Source organism: Panthera pardus, unplaced genomic scaffold, assembly GCF_024362965.1.
Source record: "Panthera pardus isolate Hobbes unplaced genomic scaffold, ASM2436296v1 HiC_scaffold_17, whole genome shotgun sequence".
NCBI classification, from domain to species: Eukaryota; Metazoa; Chordata; class Mammalia; order Carnivora; family Felidae; genus Panthera; species Panthera pardus.
In genome coordinates, this window is record NW_026526732.1 from 5417933 (window position 1) to 5442195 (window position 24263).

General features: G+C 37.7%; 1 protein-coding gene across 6 annotated transcripts in view; it reads right to left on the reverse strand.

The window, feature by feature from the left end:
* QKI (QKI, KH domain containing RNA binding) overlaps positions 1–24263 on the reverse strand; it is a 154755-nt gene that overhangs the window by 80542 nt on the left and 49950 nt on the right. For all 6 annotated transcript variants that reach the window (XR_002070862.2, XM_019412742.2, XM_019412741.2 and 3 more), the window contains exon 3: positions 11983–12099. Coding sequence is in view for 5 of the 6 variants with exons in the window: in XM_019412742.2 (XP_019268287.1) it covers positions 11983–12099 (117 nt within the window). In the remaining variant the exon portion in view is untranslated. The remainder of the gene's footprint in view (positions 1–11982; positions 12100–24263) is intronic.

Genomic DNA, 24263 nt, shown 5'->3' on the forward strand with positions numbered 1-24263 from the left:
TCATTTCATTAGACATGGACAATTAACTCATCTTGGTATTAGACCTATGGCGAGTAATTAGCTTAAGTTTTACAGGTTACATAATGCGTTACTTTACTAAAGAAAACAAAGGTTTATTCTCACTGGATCCATCTTTTTACTCCTCAAAGAGTGTCTCACCAATTTTAATAAAACTGCACCTTAAATAAACAAATTTTAAACCTCCCAATCTTTCTTAAACAATTAATGTGGCAAAGCAGCATCTCTATTCTGTAAATGTCTTGAGATACTATCCAATCCAAAAGAAGCATATGATTTTTACTGCACTGTTTTATACTTTTCTATCTTAAAGTAACACTAAGCCACTTGAGTCCATAATAAACATGTAACCAGAAAAGTGGAAAGTCAATATTCTAAGATGAATTTTATTTTAAAAGCACACATAGCAAAACCAAGAGAATGAGAAGAACAAAGCAGAGAGGGAGAAAACACCATGGAGCTGGTTTACAGTTCTGAAAAACCAGCAGATTATGTCACAAGCTTAGGTATTTAAACCGGGCCTGCAGGAAGTATAGCCAGCACGTATAGAAACCAAGTGTGTTTACAAACGTTTACAGCATTCCAACTGGATACTTCTTATCTGTTGATATAAAAAGTTTTAAACAGGACCGAATTTGCCTTTTTCAAACTATTTATCTGATAATTTCATTATGGTTTACAAAAGGATTGGTCTATGACGGATTTGAATTTTTTTGTAATGGTCTTTTATGGCAGATTATTTGAAAAACAGTAGTTTAACTCTTCCAGAAAGCAAGCCTTCTTTACTCTTTAAAAAGAAACCTATCAATCACTTTGAGGTTGAATTCAAGGCCAAATACCGTAACATTAAAAGAAAAAAAAAAAAAGGCTAAAGTTAAAAGGTTATAGCTAGAGTAGGACACGTTTAAGACAGAAGTATTACCATCTAATTACGGCAAAGGCTCTGCGGTTTAGAGATCACACTTGTTTAATTAAGATCAGAGGATCTACGTTTCAAAGAGGCCAATTTTATCTCAACACAAGGAGGCACTTTCTAACAGACTTGGTCCTTTTGTTTTGACCTTACAACTCTTCTCCCTTCCACCTAGCCCTTGTACTACTGTCCAGTTATCTCTTTTAGAACAAGAAACATATAATTAACTTACCTTAAAAACATGAGTGCCAATGTGCCGCTTTCAAAACTTAAAAAAAATTAGTATTCAAGTCCCTCTATCCTCAGCTCTCAGCCTTATCTCCAATATCTACACCGCCTCTCCCGCCACACCTCCTAACTTCCACTGCATTGGGCCAAGTATAACGTGACAACATACCCAGGCTGATCTCGCTGCCTTGTAAATTCAAGGCAACTGAATTTTCCTCTCAACTGCCTTGTAAGTTCCTGCTACAGTCCAATCCTCTCTAGCTTTTCCTAAAACCTTCAACCTGCAAAAGAACACACTGTATACTTCCCTTGACCCCCCACAGCACAATGTGTAACATCTACTGACTGGAGCATTTACCACACTGTGTATTAATTCACCGTCAATGTATCAGTCTCACACAGATGAAAGCTCCTTGAGGACAAAAATCATAAGCACTGAAAAATATCTGCTGCTTGAGAAGGTGTTAAATTAACGATGAAAGGAGGTAACAAAAATTGAGTTACAGGTCACCTGGGTAGCTCAGTCAGTTAAGCGTCCAACTCTTGATTTCGGCTCAGGTCACAATCTCACAGTTTCTACGATCCAGCCCCACGACGGGCTCTCTGTGCTCTGCTCTCTCTCTCTCTCCTTCTCTGCCCCTACCCCACTCATGCGCGCTCTCGCTCTCTCTCTCACCCAAAATAAATAAAAACTAAAAAAAAAAAAAAAAAAAAAAAAAAAAAAAGTTAAAAAAAATTGAGTAACAACCATTTGCAATACAGGAATAAAGTATCACAAAATTAATTACCACAAGGGTGGTTGAACTTCATAGCTTTAATAAAGTTCCTTCTAAACCAGATAACATAATACTCTAATTTTCATAATCATTCTTCTAAAGCAACTGATCTGTTTTCATAGCTAAATGCTATTATTCAAACCAGATTCATGAAACTTTATAAGAATGCAATTTGTAAGATTTAGAAGATTAAGAGAGAATCTGTGTAAGTTCCTACTTTCTAATACATCAAGTCAAAGGTACCAGTAAGAAGGGGGGCTGGGGAAGGGGGAGTAAGGCAGGGATGGATATAAAGTAGAAAAACCCACTCCTCTAAGGGAACAGACTTTCCCAACTAAGGATTCCACAAGAGAATCAAGTCTGTAATGCCTGGTCCAAGACATAAATTACATGTAACTGACTTCTCTCCTACACATCTATGGTACTCATTATGAATCACTCTAGGTGAAACCGAAGAACTTCTATGTTCTGTGGTTCAGACGAGGAAGCACAGCTAGAAAAGGCTATGTAAACTAATAGAAAATCACAGCACTTCTCTTGAAAACATTTTAAATAGTGATTAATTTCTTAGGCACAAACAAGTTTGTTAAAATTATAATGTACCTAAACACCAGTTATTCTTTTTCAACTATGCTTAATAACTATTTATAAATGGGTTGGAAGGGAATATAAAAAATATATTGCAAAGAAATGACTAATTTGGAAACTCGTAACAGCAATGACCTTTTATACACACACACACACACACACACACACACACACACACACACACACTTAGGGAAACAGTTTATTTTTTATTTGAGAGAGAGAGAGAGAGCGTGAGTGGGGGAGACAGGCAGAGGGAGTGTCAGAGAAAGAGATGAGGAGGAGAAAGAGAAAGAGAGAAAGAATATCAAGTAGGCTCCACACTCAGCATGGAGCCCGATCCCATGACCCTGAGCTGAAATCAAGAGTAGGATGCTCAACCGGCCGAGCCACCCAGGCGCCCCTAGAATACCTTCTTTAAAACTCCCTTTAACAGATGTTCAATCTCCTGCATGAAATATAAAAGTGTAACACTCTGTTGGTGAATCTGCTGGGAAACTGGTACTCTCAAATACCGTTGATGGTAATGCAAAATGAGAACCACCCCTAGAGACAGAGGAATTCAGCACTAGCTAACAAAATTACATATTACACTTCTAGAACTCTATCCTGAAGATAAACTAGCAAGGACATGTAAAGATGTATATAAAAACTATTCAATGCAGCACTCTCCCCAAGTGTAACAGCAAAAGCCTAGAAGCAACCTAAATGTCCATTAATAGGGGAATGTTAGAATAATTTATGGTATATCCGAACAATGGAATATGATAAAGTTATTAAAAGGACTCTTTCTATATACTCCCACCAAGTGATCTCAACAATACAGTATTAAATAAAAACATAAAGGTGTATTAGAGTGCAGTATATATAACTACCTCTGAAGAGAGTGAGACATTACACATATAGGCATACACATTTGTCATACTATATAACTGTTCACGTTTAAAAAGAAATGTAAAGATAAACTGAAAACTAATATAAAAAATTTATCTGAATAGCAAGGAGCAAGAATACATAAAGGCAATAGGGATAACAGCCAGATTTCTCTGAAAAGTCTCTACTTGTAGATTGGACTTTGGAGCCAAGTCAATATTTTACAAGTAACAGAAAAATAACTTATGCAATTATTAAAACAAGAAAGCCAAGTCCAAATGAGTTTAAATGTGGACCCCTATAATGACATAAATATTATACAATGGAAAACTTAGTTTTTAAGTGACAGTAATTTTAATCTCTAGTGGATTATACCCTAAAAATAATATGGCATGGGGAAAAACTGTTTTCACTGACTATATTATTGATAGTCTTGACTGTATAGTTATTGAGACTTGCATATACTTTAGAATAAAGCAAATGAATGTGTCTTTAGGAACCAGGATTTTCAGAAAGAAAATAAACATATAACATGAATTAATTAAAACAGTGTAGCCTTCATTTTAAATGAGAATGACCTTGTATACATCTATACTCTCGAATATGTGTGTATGTATGTATGTACCTCCTAGCTCTGTTCTGAAAAGGTCCACAAATAGAGTATCACTTAAGTCCAGAACGCCGTCTCTACCTACCATTTTTCACTAGAAGTAATTAAAGAAATGGCTGCTTCCAACTCTGGGGAGGAATTTTCCAAGATGACACTGGACTATCATTATCACATGAGAAAGCAAAGTTACTTGCCCCAACCACGGGGTAGTGTCAGAAGGGCTTAGAAGTGAACTTGAGGCGGCCCCAATGGCCAAACAACATGCTCATTAAAAAACACTAACTGCAACGAACTGAAACACATCAAAACAGCTTATGCATTCATAATGATATTCAAAAAGGAAACAAACAAAAAACCCTCATTCTGTACCTTTGAAGGATTCCTAGGAACCAACTATTTTAAAACTAGTAAGAGCATTTATCTAGCCTTTCCTGTAAAAGTGAATCTAGCTAATATTAATGAAATAAGATACAACTATTTTGCAACTCCTATTGAAGTAAAGGGACTAAAAAACCCACCATCACCACACTACTTGTGAAATACTCTTTCAAAAAGAAGAAAGGAAATGAGGGAGGGAAAGCAAGAGATCCGAATCTGATTAAACCTTTCTTGCTACCAACTTACCAAAAAATACAGAGGACAGAGATCAGTGCTAAACACCACCACGCAATCAGCAAAATCCATAGGAATCATTTAGAATAAGTCAGTCCCTCGACAAACTTCAAGAAGGCAAAATGGGGCTGAGGGACAGAATGTCTTAAGCAATCTATCAATTAACTACAATGTATACGCCCCTCGCTTGGATGCCACCCAATTTTCTTAAAAAGACATTTATGACACAAGGGGGTACTATGAACACTGATAAATATTTGAAAACGTAAAGAAAATTTCTAGTGATAAAGAAAAGCATAAACACCACAACATTAAGAGCCCTGCTATTTTAGGAAAACATAATAAAATATTTAGAGATGAAATTACATCTGGACTATGCTCCCGAAATTATATGGCATGCAGAAGGGGGAAGAAGAGCCATGGAGGAGTGAGGGCACTAGAAGGAGGTGGGCAATGCTGGCACTGGGTGATGGGTAATTACTACTTAAAAGTAGCCATGATGAAAAGTTAAAAAAACAACAACTATACCTATGCTAAAGGTTGTCAGAAAGCCAAGTATTCAACAAGATCATTAATACAAGTTGTCAGGAACCATGCTTGTACTTGATGTTATGTCACTGTCCATCACAGCCACGTTAGTATGGGAACCAAAAAACTGTATTAATTTGATCTCTTTGCAAGTGTTGGGATAGTAGTGACATCTTTCCTAAGAATAAAAGTCAAAGCACCCCCCCCATCAAGAAAATGCATCTTTGCATACCGTTATCCATACTGCCTTGAAACGTCCTTTATAAACGTGCCTTCCTATTGCCCAGCACAAAGTCTTAGACATTATAAAGCTCAACTACTTAGTGAAATGACAGGACAGGGTGGAGGTGCTGAAGAAAATGCTAATTATGAAGCACCACGTCTAATATGATTCATGTTCTAGAACACATGTGAACGTGTATGTAACTGCATGAAGAACGATCTACAAGATGTGCCCACACTGTCCACACGGTGGTCTCCAGACGGACAGAACCAGGTGCCTTTAATTTTTTTTTCAAGACTATCTGTACCTTTAAACCTTTCCAAAAATATCATATATTAACTAAGTAATTAAAATTAACATATACGTTAACCATAAGAAATAAAGTAGAGATAACAGAAAAATTTACAATGTGTATGAAAAGAATGTAAAAATGTTATGAAATTCTACTTATGCTTACAACTATACAATACGCCTCTCTAACAACATTCCATAAATCATGTTCCATAAAACACTGCAGAGCCTCAAGCAGTTATAGGAACATCTCTTAAAAACAAGACAATGGTCAAATATATTTGGTAAACAAAAGTTAGAAACAAAATTAAAAAAGTGAAAATTTACTGCAGATTGATCAGATTTTAAATTCAAAACCTATACTCTGAGGAGAATGATTTGCGTAGTTCAATGTGAATGTCCGGTGTGATACGCGTTCATCATTACCGCCGTCATCGGTTACAAAGCGGGGACTGCAGAGGTTACCTCGCCTCTTCAGGCCTCTAACCCTGTGAGAAGAGTTAAGCTATGTTCTGGAGTTCTGCAGGATCTGAGGAAGACACCGCACAGACTGCAAAAGCGGTTGATGCCATCTGGTCACAGTTACTAGCAGCCCGAGAACGGCCATCTGATCCCTTAAGGGCACATCCTTTCATTTCAAGCAAAGAGCTCTAACGAGGATCTCAATGGAAATTCCCAGAATAGACAATATTCAACTAACTTGGCTTTGATCAACTGTAGACATTTCACTCATCAACATTTCTGGCTAAGGGGTGGGAGTGGGACAGAAACACAAGCATGGCTACTCAGTGCCCACCTGTTTATGACAGGGAAGCTCCCAGCGAACAGCTAATGGATGTTGACGAGACAAATTCCCAGAGTGTCACCTACAATGACCACTCACAAAGACTCCCAAAGGTGAACTTCATTTACCACTTTAATAACGATCACTCCACAATAATATATCAAGTACCTCATTATGCACAAAACACTCTTCTTTTTTAATGACTCACATGTTTTCATCTGCTACACTGGAAACCAGCTGACTGCCACCTCTGTTTTTTGAAGGTGAACCCATTCCCTATAACATAAAAACATTTTTTCCCAGGGCTCTCCACATGGCTCCTCTGCAACATCAATGGGAAAACTACCAAAAGTCACTTTCTTTTCCAAAAATTGCGTCTTTAAAACTTCTAATATGCTCAACTACATAGTTTTCTACCAGAAAATGGGATTAAATCCTTCCTAAAGAGTTTCCGAAAATCAGGGGAATGATACATAAAAACAAAATTTCAAAATAGATTATCCCTGAGGAAAAAACCAAAAAGATTAGAAGTTTCACAAAATATATTCATATTAACTTCACAGTCGACACGTAGAAGTACTCCATATTTGAATTCTACTATTTCTGAAGCTGCTATTGCCCTCAGAAATGGCTCCTAACTAGGAAGAAGTACACCACAGAATAGAATACGGGCTGTGGGTTGAGTCTGGACTGCCACTTTTTGGCATGTGACCTTTGGTAAATTATTCAACCTCCCTGAGCCTCAATTTCCTCATCTACAAAATAGGAACAATAAAACTCAGATCACCTCACACCTGTGAGAATGGCTAAAATCAACAACACAGGAAACAATGGGTGTTGGCAAGGATGTGACAAAAAAGAACCATCTTGCACTGATGCTGGGAATGCAAACTGCTGCAGCCGTTGTGGAAACAGTATAGGGGTCCCTCAAAAACTTAAAAATAGAACCACCCTATGGTCCAGCAATCTCACTACTGAGTACTAACCCAAAGAATACAAAAACACTATTTCAGAGAGATACATTCACCCCTATGTTTACAGTAGCATCATTTACAACAGCCAAATTACGGAAGCAACCCAAGTGTCCACTGATTGGTGAATGGATAAAATAAGATATGGTGTCAACACACACACATAATATATACTTTATATAACGTGTGTGTATATATGTACGCATAACGGAATATCATTCAGACATAAAAAAGAATGAAAATTTGCCATTTGCAATGACATGGATGGAGCTAAAGACAATAATGGGAAGCAAAATAAATCAGAGAAAGAAAAATACCATAGAATTTCACTCATACCCACGTGGAATTTAAGAAACAAAACAAACAAGCAAAGAGAAAAAGAGAGAGAGCAACCAAGAACCTGACTCTTAACTATAGAAAACACATTGATCGTTACCAGAGAGCTGAGAGGTGTGGGGGACTGGGTTAAACAGGGGATTCAGGGTTATGGAGTGCATTTGCTGTAATGAGCACCTGGTGATGTTACAGTGTTGCTGAACCACTATGCTGTATACCCGAAACTAACATAACAATGTAAAACAAATTAAAATGATAGAAAAAATAATCAACTTACAAGTAGAAGTTATGGGGGGGAAACCTCAGATTAATTAAAACAAATGCATGTACAATACCGAGAATAATGCTTGATATTGTATAAATCCCAAGAACTTCCATAAAACTAGTGGTTTCCACTTGCTGACACCATACATTTATTTACTCAGAGACAGAGGTATAGCTGGCTTGCTTACAGAGAAGCACTGCCCTATGCTGGCTGAAACAGACAAGCTTTCCAAGCTCTGGTCACCGTCTCTCATGAAGTCTCACCACAGTTCCTGCTCCTAGGTCCCATGGGGTTTACCCAGGACCATTCCACTGGATATTTACACGCAAAACTCAATGCTGTTATTCCTGTCAATAACTTGAATTCCCGTCAATAACACCAATCCAAGCGAATAAAAATTAAAGTGGCATATTCACTCCCTTGCTTAAAACCGGCAGCTTACATGATAGGGTACTGCTGATCTTGCCCCAAAACTTAAAAGCACATAGGGTTTACAATTTTCTCTATTTACAAATTCTTTTACGGGGACGTGGTGGGGTCGGGGTCGGGGGTGGGGGACATCTATGCCTTTCATTTATTACCTAAACTAAACATTCATTCCTTTCTCAGATTTTTTTTTTCCAGGTCCTACTCTGTACCAAGGTGCTCATCAAACACCAGGGACATATTCCATAAAACAGACATGTTTTGCCTTCACTGAGTTTACCAGTCTAGTGAAGGATATAGATCAGCAAACAGCATTTCCATCATATTTTAGGCAACCAGTAAATTAAGATTTTCCAACTTTCTCAGCTTTGATATAAATTGGTTAAAGCCAAATGGCTTTCCCTTTGAAACACCTGAAATACACCTCAATCAGCCTAGTACAAAGGAGTATTAACATCAATACTACTTTTTGTCTCCATCTGTTTGTCAGATTTTCTCAAAATAATAGCCAAGCAATAAATGACAGCACTTTCCATTTTGACTTTACTTTTATTAACATTTTTAAGAGCTAAAGGAATACAGTAACTACTGTATAAACCAAAATGATTTGGTTAACAATTAATTACGTGTAGATTTACATTAAAATTATAGAAGATACTCCTGGTATTATAAATCCGTGCATAAGTTCTCCACAGGCTTCACATACCAGTATCAAATATATGATAGTCATTCAAACTAATTTCAAGTATGTTCATCTGTACCATTTTAATAAAACTAAAATAATAACCTGGAGCCAAAATTTTTTGGTGCCTTTATTATTGTTATCCTTGCATTCATTATGTGTAATCTATAAGCTTTTTTTTTTTAATTTTGGTAGCCAACAGTACAGATTAAAAATAAATAAAATACGGAAACTGCTTCTACTTGTGGTTAAGAATGTGGACAATGCAGAATATGGATGCACCAACCACCAGAGGAAAAAGAACAGAAAAGCCATGAGAATACGGGATACTCAAAGGTTACAAAACTACAAAGAAGTATCTGTCATTTCCAAAGCTTAAAAAAATGTGGCATTCCTTTCACCTTGATGCAGCATAAGAGTTTCAGCTTAAAAATGCACTATCCAACTACAGCCGTCTCCCCTTATCTGCAGCTTTGCTTTCGGCCCCTTCAGCTATCCATGGGGCAACCGAAGTCAGGAAGCAGATGATCCTCCTTTTATCTCATCATCAGAAGATCTATAGTAGCCTAACGTCACAATCTCTACATCATTCACCTCACTTCATCTCATCACGTAGGCATTTTATCATATCACAACAGCAAAATGGTGAGCACAGTATAATAAGATACTATAAGAGAGAGGGAGAGAGACCACATTCACAAGACTTTTATTATAATATCTTGTTATAATTGTTCTATTATTATTGTTAATACCCTTCTGTGCCTAATTTATAAATTAAACTTATCATCAGTATGTATGTACAGGAAAAGGCAGAATATATACAGGGTTCAGTACCATCTGCATTTTCAGGCTCCAAAGGGGGTCTCAGGATGTACCAGCTATGAATAAGGGGCACTACTGTAATGGTGTTAAGATAACATTTATTAAGAACAATCATTAACATTAATCGATCACTTACTATGATCCAAAACGCTGTTCTAAGTGCTTTACAACTAATTTAACCCTCACAATCACCTTATTACTACTCCCATTTTTATACACCATGAGGAGATTAAGTAATTTGTCCAAGGTCACAAAGCTACTAACGGACAGAACCAAGATTCGAACCTAAGCAATCTGGTCACAAAGCTCAGTCTCTTAACCATTTTGTTCTCCTGCCAAAAATAGCAGAATATGTTCTAAAATTTCAACCTGAATCAAAAATAGAATTCATGATGTCTCATTATGCAATTTCCAAGCTCGAGAACCCTTGGTGTCTCTGCGTGTATGAGTGGAGAAGGGGAGGGCCCTTAGTAGGGAATTAACAGAGGCAGGACAGGGGAAAACACATTTTTTCACATATTTATAGAATAACTTGTTTAACTGATAGGTACACTAATCTTTTGGTAAAGATTTATTTCTCTATCAATTGTCGATTTCGTTTTATTGTTCCATGGGTCTTAAATTAGCACTGCTTAATAAGGCCAATGCCAATACAACGATAAGTGCAAACACGGAAAACCAAACTGCATGGCAATGTAAGATTGCAACTCAGCTAACTAAAAATATGCTGAAGTGTTGCTGAAGATTGTAATACAGAAAACTATTTTAAATACAACATTTAAATATTCTGAAGGAGAATTCACACAATTGCCTCAAAGGATCTGTAAACTCAGCTGACAAGAACAGTTACATATAATAAAATTTAAAGATAATCAGTATTATCGAGGACTTCACCCACCCCCAACTTAACTGTGAAGTAATTATTTGTCTCCAAGGAGAGTCAAGGATTCCCATGCATTTAGGTAGCGGGAGAGTAAATGAAACGAGGTGGCAGGTCAGAAAAGAAGCACATCAGAATGAAGTCAGAATATCTCGTAAATCTGGTGTTTGTTCCTTAAGCTTCACAAAGTGGCTCAATGCACATGCTCCAACATAATCTGACTACAGGCCTATCACTTGAGAGTCCTTTCAAGGCAATATATTTAAAAAATAATACCCTCCACAACAGTACATTTAGTATTTGGCAATCGGATCAGGGTTTTCTTCCTTTTAAACTGAAAATAATTCTCATATAGTCTTACATTAGTTTCACGGATGAATGGACCTAGAAGATATTTGCTAAGTGAAAAAAGTCACAGACAAATACCATGTGATTTCGCTTATATGTGGAATGTTTTAAAAATATGTTATTTTTTTAAAAAATCAGTAAAACATTTTTTAAAACAGACATTCCAAAGTACCCAGACTAATAGTTTCATTGGGTAACAGAAAACTAGGCAAAGAAAACCTTCCTAAAAATAGTATTTAAAGTAGATAGTTAGGTATTCATTCATTAAATTAGCAGAACAAGAGGTGGAAGGAGAAAGGAAAAAAAACCCAAAAAACAGAAAACAGGAATAATATACTTTAAAGTAAAATGTCAAATAAACCTACAATCAACACAAAATGTTGGTGAAAACCAAAATGAGTATCATATAGTTACTTAGAGCTTTCTTTTTCTGTTTAGTAGCTCTCCTAGCAATCTGGGAGATCACTTCATCATTCACTTAAATCTCATCAAAAGAAGCATTTTAGATTTTTTTTTAACTCTTAATGATGTGTCTTTATATATATAACATCACAGTGTGACTAATTTCCAACGTGGCAGCTTTTCAACTATAGATACCAAAGTAAGTTAACATGATGGCCTGAGTGATACCTTGGTTGGCTAAATGAAAACTCATGATAATCCACAAGAAAAAATTGTGACAACCCCTTTAAAAAGTTCAAAGGTTTAAGATATGAAATGATTTTCAGTGCTTTATGCACGGAAGATCTGGGTACTTTAATGCAAAAATATAAGTATATTATCACATAAAGACTTGCCCCCTTGGACTTACCTTCTTTTTATCCCTCATCGAGCCTTTGCCTCGGACCATTATTTTACATCCTGTTTCTGCTTCAAGTTGTTTAGCAGTAAGTCCTCTAGGTCCAAGGATTCTTCCCACAAAATTAAACTGGAAAGAAACAAAATAGTCACCATATATTATTCACTTGCTTGAATTTATACCTCTTACAATTATTTTAAAATACATTTTTACTTTGTCAAGTTAAATATTTAAAAAAAAACTTTTTTTTAAGTTTATTTATTTTTGAGAGAGAGCTAGCAAGTGCTCATACACGCGCACACAGGGAAGGAGCAGAGAGAGAAGGAGACACAGAATCCGAAGCAGGCTCCAGGCTCTGAGCTGTCAGCACAGAGCCCGACGTGTGTGTGTGTTTGGGGGGAGGCCCTCGAACCCATGAACCGTGAGATCACGACCTGAGCCCAGGTCAGATGCTCCACTAACTGAGCCACCCAGGCGTCCCTCAAGTTAAATATTTTTAATACTAAGATGAAATAAAGCCTTACAGTACTTATGAATTTCTAGCACAGTTTAAGGGTATAATTACAAGAGCTCATTGTTCAGCAAGGAAGTTTCATATGTATTAACACAAATTATAAATTAGGAACAACATGATCTATGTAAACAGGTGCTATACTAAACTGTCCATCAACATGTCATTTAAACCAGAGTACAGTATATTAAAAAGTTTGACAAACTCTTAGATGCCACCCATGAATACAAATGCCTTCTACAAAACTCTGTAATGTTGGCATTCAGGGAATTGTACATCATGTTAAATAGTAATTGCATTTTTTACAGAGATTCTTGGGAAAAATTCTGCTCTCATTTATCTAACAAGAAAAGTAATACTTTCTCCAAAGCAACTATTTAGAGAGAGTTGTAGTTTTGGGTTGGCTGCCATAACAGCAATGGCCAAATTTGGGTTTCACCCTGTGCTATTTCAGTCTTTTTTTAAATGTTTTTTTTAATGTTTATTTACTTTGAGAAAGAGAGAGAGAGAGAGAGAGAGAGAGAGAGAGAGAGAGAGAGAGAAAGAAAGAAAGAAAGAAAGAAAGAAAGAAAGAAAGAGAACGAACGCCAGTGGGGGAGGGACAGAGAGAGAGAGAGGGAGACAGAATCTGAAGCAGGCTCCAGGCTCTGAGCTGTTAGCACAGAGCCTGATGCAGGCCTCGAACCCACGAGCTGGGAGATCATGACCTGAGCCAAAGTCAGATGCTTAACTGACTGAGCCACCCAGGCACCCCTTAGGATTTCAGTCTTGAGAGTATATAATATTGTATGCACAATTTTATGTCTGTACCCTTATTTTTTTTTTCATTTCTAACTTTAACTTATACTAGTTTTGACAGGAGCCTTAATAAATAGGACAGTGACAAAGATAACTGTATAAATAATTGCCATCCCTCACGAGAAACTCCCCTACACACACAGAAACTTCTAGTACAAAGGCCAATGGGAAGCACAGATGGTCTTGGAATACTGAAAAGTAAAATTTCCTCATTCACATGTCAACTGCACGGAAGACAAAAAAAAAACAAAAACAAACAAACATGAATAGCATCAATTCCACAAAACCCACAGTGGTTTGTATTTATTTATTTAGCCAAATAAGTACCAATTCTTAGGTTTACAGCTTCCTACTTTTCTCTTGCATTTGATCCTACTATTAGTAGATCATTACATACAAGTGATATGGAGCATTCACTGCTCTAAGGGCTCAGGAAGCCAAGGCACTTCTTCAATCTTCTGTACTCCTGTGGCTTTTCACGTTCTCTCACTAAGCTGCTCACTAACACTGCCACATCTTACAAGTGAAATACAAAGCAAAGACAGCTGGGAGAAAGCCCCCTCCCATCAGGGCATTTTGATAAACCTTTTCTACCCCAAGTTAAGACTCACAGACTGATCCTGGAAGCACTTAATCTAGCTCTACAAGATCCCCAATTCTGAAATTTGCCTTCATATTGAAATAAAACCCCTTATCCTTTCCTAGTTCCTTGGCGTATAGTACTTCATCTGCCCCTTTCGTCAACATCAACCCGTCGCCACCCATTTTCACAACGCATCTCCGATTTGAAGAAACTCAAGAACTACACCGTGATTGTTTTAAAAACTCCAAAAGCACATACATCCCAACTGGTACCCAAGCTGCAATAGTAACAATCACTAGGAATTTGAAAGTCCCATCAAATAAGCCTCAATTACATAATGGAGAGGACACCCCCTAGCAGAGCTGCATCGAGGAGCAGATGTGTGCACAACACGATACATACAAAAGGTTCGATACAAGGTCTGGCGCATAGTGGATGACGAACGGCCTCACCAAGTCCACTACAAACTCACTTTCGGAAACCTCAGGCCCTCAATCAAATACTCAGCTTAGAATGTCCACAGAAGGGGATATGATCCATAGCAAATCTGCCTTAAAGAACTCCAGAGAAACTTAATTAACACTCAGACACAGAGCTCTGCAGAAAACCAGAAAGAGAAGATGGAGATGATATGCAGAACAACAACAAACAGGGATCTAACTTGCAGGTTTTTGTAAACCTTGTCTCCAAGAACAGCATGTGGCTACCTTCCTAAAGGTTGACACTTCAGGCGATCACTTCCAACTGAAGCTTGCAGTGGGGGAGCCCAGTTCACGAACATGTAAGCTCCTAACTCCAATGTTCAGTGCTTCATACTCCAATTAAGAATAGACAAAGCAGGTTCAAAAAAGACTTGAGAAGGCTAACATGAAACAGATAGTACCAAATAAAGCACCAGGACAAGGGAGCACCCCTTGAGGGAAAAGACTTTTGGTAAAGAAGATAATATCCAAAGAGAACTCCTTTATTACATAGTCCTAAACTATTTTCTAAAAGGACTGCATACATTCATATTCCCAAAAGAAGAGAAGAAGAATTTTTTTTCATCCATTTCCTCTCTAGCACTTCCTATTACCAATGTTTTTTATTTTAGCCATTCTGGTGCACTTGCTGAGTATCTGAATTAGCATTCTCCTGATTACTAGGAAAGTTTATCTTTTTTTTTTTTTTATGTTTATCGTCCAATCCTGTGGACAATGCTTTTATTGTCTATACTTTTTTTTTTGATGCACACTTGAAGTTTCTAGACTATTTTTCTATTGCGTTTTTTCATTTTATTAATCAATTTCTACTTTGTGGTTACATTTATAGCAAATACCTTTTCCCATCCTGTGGCTTGCCTCCTTGTTCTTTAATGGTGTTGTATAACTAAATTTAACCGGACTGAATTCATTTTAATGTAGCTCAACTGATCAGTCTTCTTTTCATGGTTAGTGAGGTCTTTCCCCATCCTAAGATCATCAAAATATCCTTCTGTATTAACTTTTAGAAGCTTTATTGTTCTTTCACATTTATGCCCACAGTCACCAGGAATTAATGTCTGTGATGGTACAGCTTTTTCTCTTTACCTCACATGGACACCCAATTGTTCTAGCACATTTTATTGAAAAGACTATCCTTTTCCAATTAGTCTATAGTGCCATCATTCTCATAAATAATATCTATATATACCTGGGTCTATTTCTGAGTTCTCTCTTTTATTAATCTATTTGTTTATCCTTGCTTTACTATCGCACTGTATTGGGGCACCCAGGTGGCCCAGTCAATTAAGAATTCGACTCTTGATCTCAGCTCCAGTCCAGTGTTATGAAATTCAAGGCCTGCACTGGACTCCATGCTTGGTGTGGAGCCTACTTAAAAAAAAAAAGAAAAGAAAAGAAAAGAAAAGAAAAGAAAAGAAAAGAAAAGAAAAGAAAAGAAAAGAAAAGAAAAGAAAAGAAAAGAAAAGAAAATTCATACCGTATTAAAAAAAAAAAAACACCAACACTATATTATGTATTGTAACTTTATAATAAATCTTGATACACAGTACAGTCCACCTTGCTCCTAAGAGTATCTAGGCTATTGCCCTTTGTGTTTCCATACAGATTTTATTTATTTTTTAATATGAAATTTATTGTCAAATTGGTTTCCATACAACACCCAGTGCTCATCCCAACAGGTGCCCTCCTCAGTACCCCTCACCCACCCCCCCCTCCCTCCCACCCCTCATCAACCCTCAGTTTGTTCTCAGTTTTTAAGTCTCTTGTGTTTTGGCTCCCTCTCTCTCTAACCCTTTTTTTTCCCCCCTTCCCCTCCCCCATGGTCTTCTGTTAAGTTTCTCAGGATCCACATAGCAGTGAAAACATATGGTATCTGTCTTTCTCTGTCCATACAGATTTTAAAACCAGTTGGTCAATTTCTGAAATTATACTGGCAATACCTTTAATTGAGATACTATAACAGAGGTGTCAAAATCACGAGCACATTATAATTTCTTCATTCGGTCAAGTCTTCTTGAATTTCTCTCAAGAATATAAGGCTTTTTTTTACTGTGACTTTACTCATTTTTATCAGACTTATTCCTAGATATTTGGGAGTTCAATTTTGCTACTGTATATATTTTTTCATTTTTGTTTCTTATAATATGAACACATACTTGATTTTTCTATATTAAATCTTCTATCCAGTAGCTTTTTTTCTTCATTGTCAATTCTCATCCTTTTTCTGTAGGTACTTTTGGATTCTTCAGACAAACAAACCTATCACCTGCGAACAGTGACTGTTACATACCCTCTCCAACCATATGGCACTGGCCAATACAACTTGAGTTCAAAGCCAAAGAAGAGTCTATCATCCTTTTCTTGTTCCAGATTTCAAAAATAAAGTTTTCAACGGTTCACCATAAAGTCTGAAGAAATCCGCAGACTTTTTGTAGATACACGTCACCAGATTAACAAAATATCCCTCTATTCCCTAGTTTGCTGAAGTTTTGTTTTTTTTTTTAATATCTATTTATTTTGAGAAGAGAGAAAGAGCAGGGGGAGGGGCAAAGGAGGAGAGTGAGAGAGAAAGACAGTGAGACAGACGGACAGAATCTTAAGCAGGCTCCACGCTCAGCACAGAGTCCGACGCAGGGCTCCATCCCACAAACCATGAGATCGTGACCTGAGCCGAAATCAAGAGTCAGATGTTCAATGCACTGAGCCACTCAGGCGCCCCATGAAGTTTTGTTTTGTTTTTCTTTTTTCCCATCATGAGCAGATGTTTAAATTTATCACATTTCTTTCCCATCTATTGAGACAACCCTATATTTCCCTTTAATTCTGTTAGTGCAGTGGATTATAATCAATTATCAAATGTTAAACAACCTTTACATGCTTAAAGTAAACTCAAGTTGATCTTGATGCATTATCCTTCTAATAAGTTGTTAGGTTTAGTTTGCTAGCACTCCGATTTTTTAAAATTTACATCCATAAATGGAATTGGTTTCTAACATTCCCTTCTCATGATATGCTTCGTGGGTTTTGGTATCATCAAGGTTATTCTGGCCTCAAAATGTGTTGAGATGTATTCCTATTCCCTCCTTTTCTACTCTCTGGATGGCCGTGTAGAAGACATGTTATTTATTCCTCAAATATTAAATCAATGGTGAAACAACCTGGGCCTAGTGTTTTTCTCTGAGCAAGGTTTTAAATTATGGATTCAGTTCTTTAATTCAGATTTTCCACCTTTCATATGTCAATTGTGGTAACTTGTATTTACCTCGAAATATGCCCATGTCGTTTAAACTTTCGAATTTACTGATGTAAAGCTTACGTCTAATTTTCTTCTCAATACCTACAGGATCTATCATGACGGCTCCCCTTTCACTCCTGACCGGTTAGCTATGTCTTCCTTCTTACCAATCTTCCAGGCTTTTCAAAAAATAGATCTTTGCTTTCGCTGACTGGGATAGACTGGCTTTAAAAAATGGCCACAGTGGCACCTTGGTGGCTCAGTCAGCTGAATGCCCGACTCTGGCTCAGGCCATGATCTCGCGGTTTAGGAATTCGAGCCCCACAACAGGCTCTCTGCCGTCACCCGACCAGTCAGTGCACAGCCCCCTTCAGATCCTCTGTCCTCCTCTTTCTGCCCCTCCCCTGCTCGTGCTCTCCAAAAAACGAAAGAAATACATTAAATGGCCACAGTTACCCTTTAGCCTCTAAAGATATCTAGGCCATCTGCTGTGTAAACTCAGTTCCTCGCACCCCTCGACTCTGGGCGAGCACTGTGACTTGCTTTCCAGTACAACATAGAGGAAAGAATGACATTCACGCTAAAAACCTAAACCTCAGTCTAATGTGCATTTACTCTCTTAGAACACTATTACTCCCACGTAAACAAGCTCAGACTAACCTACAGGAGAAGGAGAATGAAAGACAAGCGACCCTGTCACCACCAGTGTCCCAGCCCATAGCCAGACGACGCGTAGAAGCAGAACTGCCTAGCTGACCTACAGGTGACTACAGACGCAGACCAGAAGAACTGCTCTGAACCCTACCTCAAGGCCCAGCCTGCAGAAGAGAAACAAGGAGGAGCTAAATAAATGACAGTGGCTTTAACATAAGCTGCTGGGGTAGCTTATTACAATGTCACAAGAGCCAACTGATACAAGGACTCTCTTCCTTGGGTGGTTCCTTGTATTTAATTGCTTTCTACTCTTGGCTTTATGACCTCCTTCCTTCTACTTCCTCTGGGTTTAATCTGCTGTTTTCTCAGCTTTCTGAAATGGATTCTTAGCTTACTGCACCTTCTTCTTTCCTAACATAGATATATTTTTAAAGCTTTCAAGTAGTCCTCTAAACTGGCTTTAGCCACAACCTAAAGTTTTGATATATAGTATTTCCATTATCATTCAGGTCAAATAGTAGCTACTGAATATTTAAATGTTTTTCTTATCTCAAACATGAGATTTCCTAATTATCTGTTACGGATTTCTAACTTCTACATGATAATCAGAAAACATACTGTGCAGCATGTCAGTCCTGCATTGTTTGTTCAGACTTGGCAGCGTAACATCTGGTCAATTTCTCTAAACATTCCATGGGTGTTCAAAAAAAAAAGGAATTCCTCCATGATTTACTTTTTGTCTATTCCTCCTTGTAGTTCTGTCCATTTTGGTTTTATATGTTTAGAGGCTGTGTTATTTGATATATACAACTTTAAATTATTACAGCCTTTTGTCATTAGGAAGTGGCCCTCTATCTCCAATAATACCTTCTGCCACTAAGCCTGATATTCAGAGGTAAAAAATTTTTTCTTGTTTAGTTTTTCATAGTGTATCTTTCTTGATCTGATTATTTTCAATCTTTGGTTAGCCTTATATTACACAGGCCTTCTTTACGAAAAGCATCTAGATGAGTTGTTTTTTCACCCCCTCTTGCAAATTCTGGATTTTTACTAACAGCCCATTTACAGTATGTGATTTGTACCTAGCATCTTACTAAGTGCTTCGTACACGCATGACCTCTTTTATATTCCTTTCTATTTTTCCGTCTTCCTTCGGGGTGGGGTGGGGCGGGGCGGGGCGGGGCGGGGCTGAGCAGGGACACAGATGCAAATGAACGTGTTTTCTCATTTTTATTGTTCCTTTCTATTAGCCTCTGTTACATGCTTGTTTACCCCAAACATGCATCACCAAATTATCAAACACTAATGTTACTTTGTACTTTCACCCTTTTCCAATACAACGCAAGGACCCCAGCCTATTTCACTTCACTTATTCCAATCCAGTTTATATGCCATTAGCTGTTTTTCAAAACTTAGGTATACTTTTAAGTCAACAGATTTTCACTCTATACAGATAATATGCATTTATATTCACCCATACATTTACCATTTTCATTGCTCTTTATTCCTTTCTGAAGTATCTTGTTTTCTGAGGATCACTTTTCTCCTTCCTAAAAAACATCCTTACACATTTCCTTTAGTGAGCATCTTCTGGTAGCCTAGCTTCTCAGTGTGTCCTCATCTGAACAGGTCTGATTTTTGGTGGGTACAGAATTCTAGTTCGGCAGTTATTTTCTTTCAACCCTTTTAAGATTCTCTGCCTTGTCTCCTTTTCCTGTTATGCTTCTGAAAAATGAGCTACGAGTCTTAACTGTGGCTCCTCTGAAAGTAACATTTTCCCTCTTTTTTCTTTTGCTACTTTTATGATTTCTTCTGCACTAGTTTTCTGAAGTGTTACCACCACATGCCGAGGAATGGTTTTCATTTTACGGTTCAGTTTCATACATCTGTGACTTTATTGCTTTGGTCTGAAAATCTGAAGCCACACTCCTCTCAAACACTGCTTCTATGCCGTTCTTTCCTAAAACCCAATTACATACATTAGACTTTCTCCCTGGTTTTCTTTCATTTATCACACTGTTTTTCTCTCTCTCTGCCTCTTCATGCTGAGTATTTTCTTCTGAGCTACCTTCCAAATTCACTAATTCGATCTTCAAATGCTTCTAATCTTCTGGAAAACCTGTTTAATTCCAGTTAATCTTTTCAGCTTAATTCTTCTTTTACAGTTCCCATTTCTCTGCCATTTTCTCTAACTTGTCCTTGGTCTCCTTCTACATGCTAAGCATGGCTCTTGCAAAGTCTAGGTCTGACAATTCTAATACCAAAGGTCCCTGTGGATTTGTTTTTATCATTTTGATGTTTCCTCATGTTTTGTTAATGCCATCCTACCTTCTTGCGATTGGGTTATTTGCTAGAGTATGCCAGACACTGGACTTACCAAAGGGCTTACAGAAAGAAGGCCTAGAATGATGTTACCTTCTTCCAGAGGGTTATACCAGGAGGCGTATACATCAGCTCCTCCCAGGGACCCACTGTCACTAGCACCATCCAAGATCACTTCTTAAAGCAACTTGATGCTGACGTGCACTGTCTGTGAGAACTTGGGAAGTTCTGGTGCATTTTTACTCCTAGAACACGTTCCCATCAGCATCCCTCCTCTCCTCTAAGCAAAGACTGAGGATGTGGAGGAGGACGCGCGGATAGATTACAGACCCCAACTCCTGCCCCCAAGGTTGAGCCTCTCAGCTGCCTTCTCCAGATTCCGAAAACACACCCAGTGAGAGGGGTCCGTAAATGCCAGGCTTATAGCCTTAATTATCTGCCCTCAGTCTTGCTGGGACTCTGATGTTTTCAAGCAAATGTTTTTTGTACCGTGTCCTATTTTACTGGAAATGCTCTGAATTACTGGCTCCAAATTTACTGGCTGGTCTGAATTACCCTGTTACCCCGTACAAACAGAGACGTCTATGGCACTGTTAAAGATGTTGCTTTTCATCTAAATAGATCTAGAACTCACAGAACTTCGGGCAGTATGAGGTGAAAATGCATCAGTATGAGGGTCTGAGGACGAGAAACGAGGCGCATACCACAGAAAATCTGTCGACGGGCCTGGCCCTCTCTTCGTTCCTCCTACTCATCTGCCACTTCCTAACTCTACCTGTTTACACAGTGACAGATTCTATAAAACTTCACCCCCTTCAGCCCTTCAAAACAACCTGAACAGAGACACTCTCCCACATTTCGTTTCGTTCGGGTATTTTTCAGTACAACAGAAAATAGGCTTTCATTTTCAAAGTCAACTCAATAAAATATCTGCGGTCTGCTGTGTGGTAAAGAGTGAAAGATACTAGGGTTGAGGAAAAAGAAGAAAAAGAAGGAAGAGGAGGAGGACAAAAAGAAGCTTGCTGCTCTCGTGAAATCTGGGAAAATGCTGTTGCTCTGTTTGTTACCTTGGCTGCTTTTTAAAAGAAGTGGTCTTACCAGCTCTCCTCTCCCTCAGTGATAGTTGTGCTCTGTACAGATCCTCTCCCAAGGCAACTCATATACTAGACACTCCTTTGGAAAAGAACGTCTAGAAAAATACACCGTAAACGGGAGTAATTTAGCCCTTCAAACAAGGAATCCCTAACGTTTTGGATGCGTGGCCTTCGTCACACTGCTTGGCACACAGTGTGTAACACACCAACACTTAGAAGACCCTTCTCGGCCCATCCTCTTCTCCTACTCGTTTCACCTTTTCTGCCAGAACCACAGTGTTAAGATTACAGAGACTTCTCCCACAACAAAGTAATACAATTATTATCTAAATAAAAAAAGAGTCTTAAAACCAGTCAAAACCAACACACATGCAAAACAAAATCTTCCTAAGCTGAAAAATGAACCAATCTCTACTGCCCAAGAATCAAGAGACAACAGCTCGAGTGTGTTGAAGTGCACACCACTGGGATTCTAACACAATCGAAACTGGCAAGGTCATCCTTCTCAAAATGCTGTAAGTGGAGAATAAGAAAAAATTAATCATAGCAGCTGCTTTGTCTACTGCAACCAATTTCCGAATTAATATCGTTTGCCTTGCATTAAAATTCATTCGGTGTTGATTTATCATGCTACTTCTGCAGCTTCATTCAATTAAAACAATGTCACAACACATTCAAAGAAAATCATTTCAAAGAGCCTGAGTTACCTGCAACTTTAAAGGCCAAAAATGGGCAAGAAAGAAGGGAAAAAAGACATTCATTAACCCCACTGTTTTAAGTCTGGACCTTCTCTGTGGCTCACCAATATTTCTGCTAAATGGCATGTTAATTTCTAAAGACGAGGTGACAAACACAGTCTAATGCTATTAGTTGCTCCTCACTTCATTTTAAATAGAAATGCTCAGATTTTTTGCGATGACAAAACAAAGTGTTACGGCAAATCTTTACATTGACCTTTTAAGAAATCTACAATTAGAGATAAAGTCTTCCTGACACGCTATGAAAACAGGTAACTAACAAAACACAGCTTTCCAAAAGCATTTCAGTGAAACACTTCTAGGAGCTGTTAAAGAGTAATTTCTGCTTAAAATTTTGTAAAAACAATTTAAAAAAGAACATGCACTTCTTTGGACTGCTTTTTGCACAAGAGGTTGATAATCTGTTTATAAATATTGTGTCTGGTACTTATAAGGTGATTTTAGTCAGACAACCTTACATTGCATCTCATATGTGACAAAGTAGGCAGACAACACAAGTGCAGATGTGTATTTGTTGAAGTCCTTCACTTAGCAAATAACAAAAAAAGTGTACCAACTCTAATGTAGTCAAGCCTACCTTATGCAAGTGTGTTAAAATGAAAGAAGAGGCATGGTTATTTGGTAGCACAACTGATTTTATTTTAAAATAACAGAATGATAAGTTGTCTGATTTACTGTTCTAGTGATTGGCTCCAGACTTATGGCAGTTAAGGAGAAATTAATAATGCAGATTAAATCAAAAGTGTGCTACAGCACAATGTTCTTCCAGGATTCAAAAACCATTATCCAATCCAGCAAAGAAGTTGCTCTTGTCACGTATGAACAAATGAAGTTTCAACGCGTCTTTTTGATTTTCGTATTCATCTACTCATTAATGCAAATGAAGAAACCAACCAATATTCATGTCAGAACCATATTCATTCATCAATTCAAACCATGGGTTCTGGCCAGAGATACAAAAGTTCAGCGAAAATCAATGACAGCATTGTGTAAAACACACATACACACACATCAAAAACAAAAAACAGATTGAATATACCAAGTTGTCTTGTGCTTTTTGGAGACAGAAATGTCTTATCCCTTTTCTACCTTCATATTTATTCTAGATAAGCAAATAAGTCTCCTTATGCTACACAGTCATTATCACAGGAAGCTTTTTTTATAAAACCTGTCATATATTAGACCTTTATAAACATCTTCTGTTGGTGGCACAATGCTACGCAAGAAGAGTCACTTACACCAGGAGATGTGAAGAGGGGGAGGAGTAACCGGTAATAACCAAAATATGAAACTGTGGCACATAAATTTGTATATCCTAAATTACACGAAATCTTCATCCTTTGAGTGTAAGATATAATTGGGAAAGAAGCTGAAAGCACTCAAAACAAACTCAGGTGACTAAGATGATCGTTTTTCTAGAAGCTAAAATAACAAGTGCTTCGGAAAACATTATTTTACCAATTAAAATAAAAGTTGAGCAATTTCTGAAGTGTATATGAGTTCCTGTGCTGCATATAACTCTTCGGTAATTTTTTACCATGAGAATGAAAAAAACCACTATATGATTTCTGTGAACACTTTTAATGGATTTATCCAACAATGTGAATAAATATTAGCTTCTTCTACGTGCTATATACTTCATGAGGCACTATAGATTTAAAAACAAAACAAGGACCAGGTACTACTTTCTGACTCCATGAGATGATCTGCACGAGACACGTCCATCACTGGATACCATGTGATAAGGGCTGTGCGGGGTGGGTGCACTGTGCTCTGAAATCCTCACTTTGGAGAGGACAACTGTCTCTAGGAATCAGAACACAAAATCACAGAAGGAAGAACACTTGAGCTCAACA